At 43.1% G+C, this 13440-nt stretch overlaps 1 protein-coding gene across 6 annotated transcripts in view; it reads left to right on the forward strand.

The window, feature by feature from the left end:
- LOC149341796 (unconventional myosin-IXb-like) overlaps nucleotides 1-13440 on the forward strand; it is a 73874-nt gene that overhangs the window by 19111 nt on the left and 41323 nt on the right. For all 6 annotated transcript variants that reach the window (XM_089543988.1, XM_089543991.1, XM_089543992.1 and 3 more), the window contains exons 6-19: nucleotides 429-591; nucleotides 1927-2027; nucleotides 2181-2235; nucleotides 2503-2580; nucleotides 3942-4031; nucleotides 5576-5689; nucleotides 6660-6797; nucleotides 7062-7183; nucleotides 7830-7971; nucleotides 8766-8949; nucleotides 10500-10572; nucleotides 10703-10852; nucleotides 11039-11078; nucleotides 11197-11298. In XM_089543988.1, coding sequence (XP_089400114.1) covers nucleotides 429-591; nucleotides 1927-2027; nucleotides 2181-2235; nucleotides 2503-2580; nucleotides 3942-4031; nucleotides 5576-5689; nucleotides 6660-6797; nucleotides 7062-7183; nucleotides 7830-7971; nucleotides 8766-8949; nucleotides 10500-10572; nucleotides 10703-10852; nucleotides 11039-11078; nucleotides 11197-11298 — 1552 coding nt within the window. The remainder of the gene's footprint in view (nucleotides 1-428; nucleotides 592-1926; nucleotides 2028-2180; nucleotides 2236-2502; nucleotides 2581-3941; nucleotides 4032-5575; nucleotides 5690-6659; nucleotides 6798-7061; nucleotides 7184-7829; nucleotides 7972-8765; nucleotides 8950-10499; nucleotides 10573-10702; nucleotides 10853-11038; nucleotides 11079-11196; nucleotides 11299-13440) is intronic.

The raw sequence follows: 13440 nt of genomic DNA on the forward strand, positions 1-13440 counted from the left end.
GTTATCACCTTTGACCTCCGTTTGCCTCTGACTGCTCGCCTTATGACTGCATTGTTACTCTTTTTTTTTTTTTTTTTTGCTTTGAGCTGCGCTTGCAGCAATACCATCCCGCAGAGGGTAGGATGGTGGGAAGGGTACATGTCGACTCTATTTGGAATAAACATTTTTTTTTTAGTCAGTGAGGGCTGCGAATTGCAGGGTCGACACTATATTCGGAGTCGACTTATACGCAGCAGTATACAGTACTTCTAAAGCTGACTGCTCACGATTGTTTAAATGCTTGAGTACCTGATAAAAGGGTGGCACAGTCATGCTATGATGACTGCCGTGCCAGCTTCATTCCGGCTTGATGTCTTTGGCAGTGTATAAATTGCACCTTGGGAGTCGATGACATGAGTGGTGAAGCCGCGTGTGCCTTGTGGCTGCAGGGCTGTAGTGCAGAAGTACCTGCTGGAGAAGTCGCGCATCGTGTCTCAAGCCAAGAAGGAACGCAACTACCACGTCTTCTACTACCTGCTGGCAGGGGCCTCCAAGGAAGAGCGTGAGGAGCTGCATCTGACTCGCCCAGAAGACTATTACTACCTCAACCAGGTACTAGTGTGTTGCCTCTCACATGTGCTCTTGGTGTACACTCCCCATGGTGCAAACAGCGTGTTGCAAACAACTTAATTGTGCGAGAACCCTGTACTGTTTTTATGTGTTCCTTTGTAGTTACAGTGAATTCGTCCTAATTTGTGTTCTTTCAGTTTCAATTTTTTTCATAATCACTTGATATTTGGCACACATAGAGTAAAGCAGAAATTTGGGCAAGTTGGTACGTATCCATTTTTGAAACAGCGCAACAAAGACGGGACGTGGAAACTGAGGGGTAAAGACAACACATACTTGCCACACATACTTGCTTTGAACTGGTGGTCACTCCCTGTTTAGTTTATGTGAACAAGACCAAGATGGCAACCATCGGGGGCATAGTTGTGGGAAGGGATGGGTGCAAAGCTCTGCGGCATTTTGTTCCGAAACTGCCATTTCAGCGGTTTGGGGGCGTCAAATATATTGATTTTTTTAGTAGTTGGAGGTTGAAACTTTGGAGGTAGGTACTTTAGAGTATATTCAACCCCAATATGTTATTTTTAAAAAATGGAAATATTTGCATTTTTTAGATTTGGTATCTAGAAACATTAGATTTGGTATCTAAAAAATCTTTTTAGTCACATCCTAAAAAATATTCTCTAAAAACAGCCCAAAAGTGACTTTAGCTAAAATAAGCTAGCAAAAAAAAATGGCTACTTATGCAACTGCAGTGCCAGTTTTCTCAAACCTTATTCTGTCCCAGCTTCCCTACTTGCAGAAATCATAACAAGACAATGGTTTGTTGCACCGTGATCCTTGAAAAACTCTTTGTACAGTAACGTTCCTACATTTTTGAATTACTTTCATATTTCTTACTCTGCAGCTGCTTTGACGTGATCATAATGAGTGCATTATGCAGGCGTGGATATAATGTTCTGTGTAGAAAAAAATCAGGCTGATAAAAATATTTGGTGAATGTCACTGCATGAGTCATTCTTTTGGCTAAAATTTAAGAGCGGCTGCAGGCTCCTACCATGTTTTGTTGTCACGCCAGGCTTTCTGCTAGTTTGACATAGCAATGAAGGTATATCAGTGAAATTTTATATTTAATCATTTGGTTCTCTTTTCAATAAGCGCGCCAAACTTCATGGCTTCATGCCTGAAAATAAAATGTTCCACTGTGGATCCGTGCGTCCCCCCCTTACATAAAGTGTTCTTTGTTCCTGTGTATTAGGCTAGTTTGCTTCATGACAGACACTAGTTTTTCCTTTTCAGTTAATATTACATGCGCTGACTGGTTGAACAGTGTGCCTTACACAAAGGCAGTGCTGCAAAATGAGTCGTGATGTCATGCAGAGTCAGTGCTACACCTTGGAAGGCACCGATGAAGCACAAGAGTACACCAAGCTGATGGAATCAATGCGGATGGTGGGATTCAATCTTGACAAACGGAAACGGTGCGTGTCATTTTACAGTTTACTACTGTTTTTCAATTCAGTGCAGTGTAGGCAAGCTGTGACTTCAGTTTTCCTGCACAGTGTGTCTCATTTCAATTATAAGGGCAATAATTCTTGGTTTCATATCGTGTGACATAATTCTTTCTGTTTCAGGTTGATACGCGTATTGTCTGCTGTGCTACACCTGGGAAACATCGAGTTTAGCAAGGTATAATAGTCCTTGACCAGTTAGAAGCGTGCGTTTCCTAGGATGATACTTACGATTGGCCTTTTTAATTTGCAATGAGTGCAACATGCCTGTCTTGCTGGATTATATTCTTGCACACCTAAGCAGTCACTCTCTGCTGAAGAAAAAGACTGCAAGCATTACGGAATGCTAAGCACATGTGTGTGCATGATTTTTGTGAAGCCTGTAATGAGTGGTAACCCTGCCAACTATTTCCCCCGCCCCCTCCCCCCCCCCCACCGTCTTTAGAAATCAACTTACCACAGTGATGAAGCAGTGCAAGTGAAGAACCCTGAAGTGCTTTCGCTCATCTCCTCACTTCTTGGGGTAAGGATGGATGTGTGTTTGGAAGTGAGACGCCGAGTCATTTTTGTTTTTATTCATAGCTGAAACTTGCAGGACCGCCAAGCCTTCCTACCATTTCTCCTGGTACTTATTTAGTGCAAAGCTATTGGTATTTTCTTGCTAATGCATTTTTTTTGTATCATAAGGGACACATGTTAAAAGAGCAGCAACATGAGTTTCAAGTCACGGATTTCTTTTGTTTTGCAGATCTTCAGGGACCACAGTAGCATGCATCAGATGAACCGGAAAGCTCCAAATGCCATATTTACTTGTGTAATTAGCGCCCTTGTGTTGCAATTAGTGCACCTTTAATTTGTTGCCCGGGTTTATATATAAAAAAAAAAAACTGCGCCAGACCCCCAGCATGCATGCAGATGCACGCAAAGCAGGCTTGGGAAGATCGGCGTGGCTGTGTTTAGAAGGCTTAAATGGAGGCGCCTAGAAAACTGAAATTTTATGTCATCTAACCAGCTTGTTCGTGCTGCTGGTTGGCCTCCTGGATGAACAGTTGCGAGAGCAAACTGCCGGTAGCCTCCGTCACACGCTGGAATCCAAAAGTACCGAACTGTTTCTGTTTGGTTTGTAGCTAGTCAGGCAGGTCACACGTGAGAGCGTTGTTTTATTACCTTTTATCTCCATTTGCCCCTGACTGCTGGCTTTGCGACTGTATCGATTTTTTTGGCCCATAAGTGGTGCGAGTTTGGGCATTGACATACAGGCAACAACATACTGCATATGTTGCGTGTTGTGACCTTTGTAGGGTTTTTTAAGATGAGCTCGTGAAATCGGCGTGTAATTTGTGCATCCTCTTTTGAAACCTTAATTTAAAGAAAAAAGTGCGCAAATTATGTGAGTAAATACGGTAGCTTTTTGGGGTGGAATTTCACCTTTGTAGCTGTGGTCATAAAAATTGATGCTCTGTAACATCATTCTTAGGGACGTGATAGAGAAAGCAGGTCGTGAGAACCACCAGATTTGTCAAAATTATAATTTGGTGTCTCATCTACTCAGCTCCATGCTTACTATCAAGCACGAATATGTGTAGCGCCATTCCGCATTGCACCCAAGAATGATGCTGCAGTGGTGATCATTCTCGACGTGTTTGTCCATTCACTGTGTTTAAATGGGTTTTTGTATTTCAGGTTGAAATTTTAATTCTGATACTTGCTTCCTGTTAATCATTATTGGTGGAAGGAGCCCTTTAAACCATGCACCTTGACCCCTCCTATTGATTCACTTCCTTTTTTTTTATCAGTTCATTCGCCTGCAATAAAGAAGCCTTTACAGAAAAGCAAAAAGTGCACTTGCTGCCTGTTATGAATCTGGTCTTTCTGTCCGATTAGGTCAAGGAAGAAACACTCAATTCTGCCCTGACCACAAAACGTGCCAAAGCCCCTGGGGAGACATTAGTCATTAGCTACAAGATGCCTGAGGTAAGGTTCTGCGCCCTCTCGCATTCTGACTTTTAGCATCTCGGGTTTTCTTCTATGCATTGCTGTTGCTGAGAAGCACAAGATATACAGGGTGACAGAGGGTATTTAGTAGTGCAGTTATACTAATACTGATTTAATATTACAAACTGACATCTGTGTCTGAGGTGAATGTGGTTTTATCGCAACTAGAAGGATGATGAAGTTACTGCCTGTTTTGTGTGTGTTTCCTCCTTCCTGCTCATCCCATTTAGTGGTAACAATACGTTTTGCCACTGAACTTCATCGGGTTGTCCTGTAATGGTCACTAGGGTAAAATATTTTGGTACAGCTGGAAGCAGTTACAAAAGTACAGATTTAGCCGCAAAGTTGCAGAAAAACTGAGGAAGTTCTTAAATTCCTGGGGTGTCTGATGTAAGAAAGCTGACTTGCAGGATGCCTCTTGACCACAGAACGTGCGCTATTTTGACAATTCTTTGAAGTGATTCAGATGCAGGAACTGCTTTATCCTTTAGCACCACGACATCCTCGATTATGCATGTGACATGTCAGCCTTTTTTCGATGTGCTTAGGACTGTTTTCATGAAATACTGATGCCTGCTGTATTTGAAATCCCTGCTGGACAGGATGGTAGGGCCATTTCGGGCCTAGCAAAAACAATAGTTTTTCAAAAGCAAGATACTATAAAGATAGCCGCGAAGGAAGTGCTGTCTGGTGCGGTCACATTTTTCTTTGCGCACGCTGTAGAATGTTTTACTGAAGGACACTGTAGCTGAGTTTTCATTGTGGAAACAGCCCCGGATGATAAAAATAATATGAACAGTTGTGTTTCCTTTTTTAAGAAATGGCTGTGATTCTGTGAGTGTGGAAGTTTGCGCCATACATGAATTCCTAAAGTTTTCAATCCATTCATGTTATTTTTGTGAAATAGGGGGTTCCAAATATACACACAAAAATTTTCAGATTTTTCTCAATAGTAGAACATATTGCATGTCTGAAAGGGTTATGTGCTGGTCTGTGTATAGCATCAAACTTCGAGCTTTCTGCTACGTATAGCTGATGGTAGCATGTCAGATGAAAGCTCCTTTTGTTTCCACACCAACTGTCATTCCTTGGCAATCTGACATCTGTGGTCTATTTACTGTCCTTATCAGGCTTAAACCTTTTGTTGCTTTATTGTGGTGTCGCTTTCGTCCTCCTTGTGTACATGGATTACAAGTTAACGTTAAGAAGCATCCAGTTGAGAGTCTGTGCAACGTGAAAATGGCATTGACTGTGTATTCTGAAGCTGCATCCATTTGTGCCCTCTTTTTTTGTGTTTCTTCTGAAGGCAATCCTACACTTTCTTTCTTTTTCTCAAGAATGGTTGCTTTTCATGACAAACTGCTATATTTGAGCCGTCAACAGATTCTCGGGGTGCGTTCTTGTCGGGAGCGTGAAAGCAAGGATAGGAGCCTGAGGCTCTCTGCATGGGCAGTGCTGCTTTACAGCAATGGCTGTTTTTATTACACCATGTGCTCAATGCCTGGTCTGTTTTTTTCTTTCAGGCTGTGGCGACACGCGATGCAATGGCCAAGTGCCTCTATGGAGCCCTTTTTGACTGGATTGTTATGCAAGTCAACCATGCACTGCTCTCTGCCAAGGACTTCCGGGAACACAAGGTCAGTGCTTTGAGAACAGTGTTCATTTAGCCGATCAATTCTGTCTGATATTTAGAAATATATGGAACTGTTGGTCTGGCAGTTAGTTGTCTAGAGAGCTTTGTTCGTATAGCCCAATGTGACATAATGGTTGGGATGAGGTTACAAGAGCTCTCCAGTTACCTGCATAGTCCTTATGAAAGGGCAACTCTGGGGTTTCTTTTTAAACATTTTGAGTTGATAATCACATCACAATCCTTAGAGTCCCTTTTCCCCAGCACAAAAAAAAACAAAACAACATTTTTAGAAATACTGAGTAGAAGTATTTTAAAACAGCAAAAACCAGTAAACTGAAGCCGAAACTCGGTTTCGACCAAGCTGTGGCGCCACAACAGACCAAACTGTGACGTCACAGATACTGTCACAAAACTTGTCATGTGTGCGTTGAACGGGTAAACAGTTGACTGTAAGTGATAGTTTGGATTATTATTTTGATGAAAGACAGCGACCAAAGACAAGCTTGGAATTTTGTGCTTCAGCAAACACAAAGTGAATGTTGAGAAGTGTGCAAGCCAGGATGTTACGCTTGCAAGGTTGATTGTAAAATTGCCCCGATCGAGGACACAAAATGGGAAATTTTAAAATTTGTTGGCACTGCAACAGAACACTGCCCAGTAGTGAAATCTGGCACAAAAGATGCAGACAACATGTCGTGAAAGGTTTAAGTAAAATTCGTGCAGGTAGAGAAAAATGCTCTAGTTGCCCTTGAAGTAAATCCATCCAGCTCCAGTTTTTGTTTTTGTTTTTACCTGTGGGCCACTGCAGTGCAGTTTCTTTTTCCACTGGGCAACAGAACTGTCCTTTTTCTTCCCTAAGTTTGTTCTCTTTGTTTTTTTTTTGTATGCATATTACATTCAAAGTTGATATTATACTTTTGATAATAGATTTTGAGATGGAGATTAGACAGATTCGTTTTTGAATTTTTCTGTAGGGTAACAGCATAAGTGTGCTGGACATATTTGGCTTTGAGGACTTTGGCGACCACAACAACTTTGAGCAGTTTTGCATCAATTTTGCCAATGAGCATCTGCAGTACTACTTCAACCAGCATGTCTTCAAGTACGAACAGGTGAGGTCCTGTCAGCAGCCATTGCTCAGTTAACATAGCAAGTTTTTTTGCTTTATTTTTGCAATGGTTACCCTTCTTGCAAGCCTTTAATGACTTGTATTTGCTGCCTTCAGGAACAGCTTCATTCTGCTGTGTTCACATTGTACTGAGTGAGAAAGCAAGAGTGTGTCATTTATGTGTATTGTAGCTTGGCAGAGCAGTGTCAGCATCTTCAGGGCCTTGTTGTCATTGCTTTGGTGTTAATGCCATTCTTTGTCATTGTAGGAAGAGTACCAGAAGGAAGGGATCCACTGGAAGAACATTGAGTTCACGGACAACACGGGATGCTTGAACCTTATTGAGGGCAAGCCACATGGCCTGCTGTGCTTGCTGAACGACCAGTGCAAGTGCGTGTCCAAAGGAATAGTTCGAAACAAATGTGGAATCAAGAAATCCTAAAGCGGTTGCTTGATTTGAGTGGGCCATTTATTGTGCAACTGCATGGATACCATCAATTTTGGCTGTGTGATAGCTTTGGTCTGGCTGCTTTTCTCCTAGCCCATGATAATCATCTTTCTGGTGAAAGCCGAGCTTTCGGCTCTGATCATGAACAGCAAGCAGATTGGTGGCTCAGTCTTAACTGGAGGTTCACTAGATGTGGTGGTAGCTTTTGTTGTTAGGTGCAGTAAGCCGGTAGACGTTCTTTTTCTTTTTCTCATTTGTTTGAGCTAAGATTTGAGGTCACATCATTTGATATGCCCCGCACAAAATGCATTGGGTGACAGTACTTGCCATGCTTGATTACAGGTTTAATCAGTCAAGTGAACCACTGGTGTCCTATGCTGGGAAAGGGCAAAACCCAATAGCTGAACTTTCCATTTTACTAAATATGCGGGCTGCTTTATTTTTCTCCTAGTGTCATGTATACTGGATGTGTTTTTGTCTTAATGCTGATAAACCCTTCTGAATGTCAGGGCTTTTGTGCAGGTGTATAGAGCCAGTAGATGCTTTACTGCTAATTCTTTCCTTGCAAAATCTTGCCTCTACTCACAGTTTCTCGGGTGCCACGAATGCCATGCTGCTGCAAAAGTTCCAGAACCACCACAAAAAGAACCCGTTCTACGACATGCCCCAGAAGCGGGAGAACGCCTTTTTGGTGCACCACTATGCAGGCCGGGTCAAGTATCAGATCAAGGTAGGCTTGCGAGGAATAAAAAGAGCACAGTTGGCTGTGAAGCAGGCTACAAGGATTTTCCCACACAAATGAATGCTATCATCAAACTGTAACATGGTGGTAAAACCTTGTATGCTGTTGGTTTGGTAAGCTTGTGTCCATGACATCAACTTGGTGATGCCGTTGGAGATATGCATGGGCAGCGAAGAAATGTTTTGGCTCTTGACTATGTGCTGCTTAAACATGATACATAACATCCAAGGTAACAGACGTGCACGATCAAGAACATTTGTGAACATTGTAAGGTTATTCATTAGTAATCATGATTAAGGCCCCGAGTTTATATGATGCTGCAACAATAGTGTCAAAAAATGAGTGACTGCAAACAAAGAATTCAGTGAAAAATGCTTAATCTCTGGTTTTTCGTGCAGTTGTATGCAAGCACTCATTTGCTTTCTTTGTTAATTTTTAAAGGACATAATTAGGAAAGGCAGTATGATAGAAAAAAACTTCATCTGCCTTATTTGCATTGAATATAACATAAGGGAGGAGTACGAAAAATCGAGAGAACTTTAAAAGAATTATTGTTCAATTGGAATGCAATCTCAAACTGTTCGGGCCTCTCATAGTCGCAGGCTCCTCAAGAAAATGCTGACAGCACGCTAAATACCAAAATACTGAAATTTTGGTAATTTTTTGCGATTCGAAAGCTGTGTCCCCCTTAAGGGTTTGCCCTTTCATTGCTCATTTTGTACTGTTTTGCCCTCGTAACACCTCCATTTTGTGCTGCTTCCTCATCTCCCTTCCCCATCCAGGACTTTAAGGAGAAGAACTTGGACCTGATGCGGCCCGACGTGGTGATGGTGCTCAAGAGTTCGAGTGTCGCTCTGGTGCGAGAGCTGGTTGGTGCCGACCCTGTGGCCGTCTTCCGCTGGGCTATTTTGAGAGCGTTCTTCCGCTCCTATCATGCACTCAGACGCACCACCTCACACAGTCAGGGTCAGTGCATACTGCTCAGTGCTTATGCACTGGCACTCTCTCTGCTACCTCTTATGCTTTCAGATTAGTTTCAAAATTCGTTCTTTGTTCTTTAAAATGATCTAAATGGTGGGGAATAGGGGATATTCAAAATCCTGCAAGTGTGCTTTCCCACATAACTATATGTTGCCCCAAACAAGATGGCCGACTTCGCTATAAAGAAACTATGTGGGCTACAGGACAGGCGCTAAAGGTGGGGATAGAATATAAGAAATGTATTTTGGAAGAATCAAAGAAAAAAACTAGTCTTTCTTGCTTTGTTTGTTTCAGCTGGAAACGCATGGTCAGCCATCTTGTTTGGGACATTGTTATGCGGGGAAGCGCACTTGCGGAATTTTGAAATCCCCTATTGCACTGAAATGTGGTGGTTGTCACACGGGGATTGCTGTGCTTTGTAGAAAGCATATTTCTGGGACAAGTTTTTCACATGTTTGTGTAAGACCTTAAGGAAGGAAGGAAGGAAGAGGGGGGGAACGTGGCTTTCAGTAAAAACGTTGGTTTCTTGACAGATTTACATGGCATTTTTTCAGCGTAACAGAAATAATGTTCTGACTAGTCTCACAAAATTTCACTGTTATATCCTGAGAACTTTGCTTTCTGCTATTACTTGCCCCCTGAATCTTGCGATAAGCCTGCAGAGCTAACAGTATATGGTGCAAGGCTGGTTCAATGTTTGTTGCATTTCTGCAGGAATGCTACAGTTTAAGACACGCTTAGAATTTTCAGTTTCATATTTTTGCGATGCAGTGTCCTTGGGCATATCTAGACTTGAAAGAAAATTTTGTATAAGAAATTTACCATTCATAAGTTTGACAAGGAAAGGATGTCTTAACCTGTAGTATGACCCTAGGAGTGCAGCAAAACAAACAGGATCAAAAAAGATCAGACAGTCTTGAAGTGGACAGTCTTGTCCACGAGGTGAACATCTAGTGAAAAAAAAAAAAAACGAAACAGAGAAACGCCGGTTGTTTGAACACTTCACCTATATGCAGTGCCACCAAGGGCCACGAAACAGTTTTTTTTTTTAGAGTACTTCCTGTTTACAACAATTGTCAAAAAATTGATTTTTTTTCCATTTTTTGCAATTCAAAAGCCGCATCCCACCTTAAGCAGCTAGTTTCAGGGAGCAAGGTGGCAGGGGTAGGCACAGTTGTTTTCTGTGTAGTTCTTTTGTGACAGATGCAACGCAAGTGCTGTACAAAACCACCCTAATTTCACATGAAGTAAATGCACTCACATATATGACTGCACACTAGTGTGTATGCGCAGTTGTCGGCGGTTGTTGCATGTTGCTTTTGATGTGTGGTACGCATGTATTTGTCAGGAGGCATGTTTAACTATGAAATCGGGGTGATGGTCATTTGTCTGCCAAAATCTAGAGGAATTTATCCTCACAGCTCCTACCGTTAGTGGCCTTTAGCAGCATTTATGCAGCTTAAGTGCACTAGATAGCGTACTTCTTATATTCATGTTTAAATGCACATTCTATAATTGCATATTTTACCTTCCAGGACGTCCCAACTCCGGCTCCAAGAGGCCAACTTCAACATACAAGGGAAGGCACTCAAGCGATGGATATCTGAAGTGAGCTTTCTATCAGAGCATATTCTTGGTGCTTTCGATTCTTTCATTTTATTAAGGTGCAGTTTTGCTTTGTAGCACGACGTGTGGTTTTGCACATTCAGCTGTTTCGTGCAACGCAACTGTTTTGCAGTAACAACCAAGTCTCATCGAGGAGGTCATCTCTTGGCACGGGTGTTTGTCCTGGCAACATTGCAGCCACTTCTTGCCCTGTGCACCGCGGAAACACTCACCTCTGCGCCAGTGAGGCCAGTGTTCTCGAGAGAGCAAACCAAATCATGATGTACGTTGGATTTGTGGCCTCTCTTTTTTTGTGTTTGTGTGTGTGTAGATGCCAGTACTCACATGTAGGGTATGATATGTTGGAAAATTGTGGGCAATCACTTGGGGTACCTGGTTTCATTGTTGCGTAGGCCAGTGTCTACTTTAACTCTGATGGGGTTGCTGCTCTTGGTTTATTTTTGTGCAGGAAAAACAAGAATACTAGGTCACGTAACAGAGTTGAGAAGGTGAGGCATTAAACTTTTTCTCTAAGTGCTGAGGTTTTAGTGATGTTGTTATTGCCTGCACTTCAGGTGCATTCTTGATGGCGCTGCAGTGACACATGTACGTGTTCTTGTTTCTTAGGGGCTGAAGAACTTGCAGAGTGTGAAAACAGTTGTTGGGAGGACACACCCTCACCCCCAGCGCACAGGCAGAAAGCCACCCACAGTCACAGCTCAGTTTCAGGTGAGCTTCTCAGCAGCGGTCGTATAAAGTACAGTAAAAACTCTTTTAAATTGAACTCGGTTAATTCGAACTGATGCCTGGGTCCTGGTGTAGCCCTGTGCATTTCAGTGGCGGAAAACTCCTGATAATTCAAACATGTCGGTATCCACAACGGTTAATTTGAACTCGGAGCTCCGGGCTTACGTCATTTCTCGGAGGTAGAAGTCGGCCCACAGCGAGTGGCAGTGCGATGTAAACTTGCTAGAGAAGCAAAATAAGCCGCCCGCACGTGGGGAGCTGCAAACTTGGCTGGCGGAGCCTCCAGAGCATGTTGTAGCAGGCATTAGCTGCCTGCTGGCGCAGTAGCAGGAGCTGTCCGCGCCACCAATGCTTCGGCGCAAGCCCTTGCAGGTTTTCGTTGTGCCTGCAAACACGTGATGTGCACAACACAGTTGTAGTTGCAGTTGTAGTTGTAGTGATGTGTTGTCGTAAAGACACATAAAACTTGAGGCACCTTTAGTAAATATGCTTCAATATTGCAACCTAAGACTTCGAGCGTATAAAATGAGGCATGCAATATCAGAAGCATCACGTGCTCAGGTATTTGTAAGGGAGACAAACTACTACAAAGAATCACATTTTGTATTTAAATGCTCATGACGGTCTGACCAACTGTGATAGGGTTAAAGAAGTCTGCAGTGATAGTTACTGCTCTAACAAGAACAAGACAGTTGACTTATCGTATTTTTTGGCAGCCTGTTGAAAATACAAATGCCAGACCGATTCAGAGTTCAATTTTTTTTTTAGTGCAACTCTTAGGTACTCGTTCCTGCATTGAGTGACATGCCTCACCGATCGCCGTGGAGTTACTGAGTGAATGAGCACATTGGAGGATAAAAGAGAGCAAATGCAGAGCACAGAGGAGGACGAAAGACAGTGATAGCGAAGGGAGCGCGAGGAGGAAAGTGGTAGCGCAAAGGCAGGTCACATCATGGCGACCCCCGGCAAAAAAAAAAAAAGAGAAAAAGATTGTTCTGGAGCAAGCTTGGGCTCTCACTAGCACGTCTCAGCTCATGGCCTTGATCTTCCTCTCCCCGCCAGCTTGGCAAAGCGGCACACGCGGACCTACAGTTCAAGATGTTACGAGCTCTCCCGAGATGTCAGGGGGAGGCAAACGTAGCTTGACGCGAGCTGCGGTGCCTGCTCGATTTCTTGGTGTCACCACCCACTTCCAGGAATTGCGTGCTTGGTTTCTTTTACAGGACTATACAGATCATACACATGTGTCGACGACTTGATTAATGCGCTAGCGCCTTCGGCATGCAGCGATTTTCTCTTCTCTCTTCTCCCAATCTGTCTCAACAGACTCCTTATTGAAATTATATAATGTTGAAAGGTAGCTGCGCCAGCCGGTGCCCGTGGCATTTTGCTGTGCTGTTTTAATTAGCATGTGCAGAATCATCCTTTTCTCGTTTGTGACCACTTTTAATCGAATGGTGATACGTGATGCCGTGTGTTAAATGGTTTAGTGTAAGAGTAAGTAGTGTAATTTGGTGTGTTACGTGAGCAGCTACACGAGCAATTGATGATCAGTCCCTCGGAACATACGGAATCTGGAGGAGAAGAGTGGGGATGGCGAATAAGGCACTGAATTATGCTACAGAACCCACTGAATTCCAAGCAACTGCATTAAACCCCTGTCAGGCCTGAATTTAATGTAATTTCCGACGAATGACATTAGCTGAGTTGACATCCTTGCTTGCATTGTTGTCGTGTGACTAAAGCTGTAATGTCATTCGCAAATGTTTCCAGTGAGGATTCCCTGAAGAAGGGCTCAGTAATAGCTCAGTGGTGGCGGATCGCTGTGCATGCTGCCAAAGCGTAAACACATGTTCGCCTCTGTTCAGCACTGCGTGTTCTGTCTGTGGTCGCCTATGGTTGAAATACCGTAGAAGCTGCGCTCAAAAATCGCTTTACGGAGAAGCATTATCGACGGCCAATTTTTTTTTTTTTTCCAGCATTTGCCCTGGAGGCCATTTGTTTAACCCTTTGAAGGTTTTTGCCGTAAATGTACGGCGGCGGTTTTCTGTCCCGCAAGGTCTTTGCCGTACTGGTACGGTTTCGATCTTCCGTTTGAAATTTTGCGCCAAAATAACAATGCGT

This window comes from Amblyomma mixtum, chromosome 5 (genome assembly GCF_055824585.1).
Source record: "Amblyomma mixtum isolate Tamu chromosome 5, ASM5582458v1, whole genome shotgun sequence".
Lineage (NCBI taxonomy): Eukaryota > Metazoa > Arthropoda > Arachnida > Ixodida > Ixodidae > Amblyomma > Amblyomma mixtum.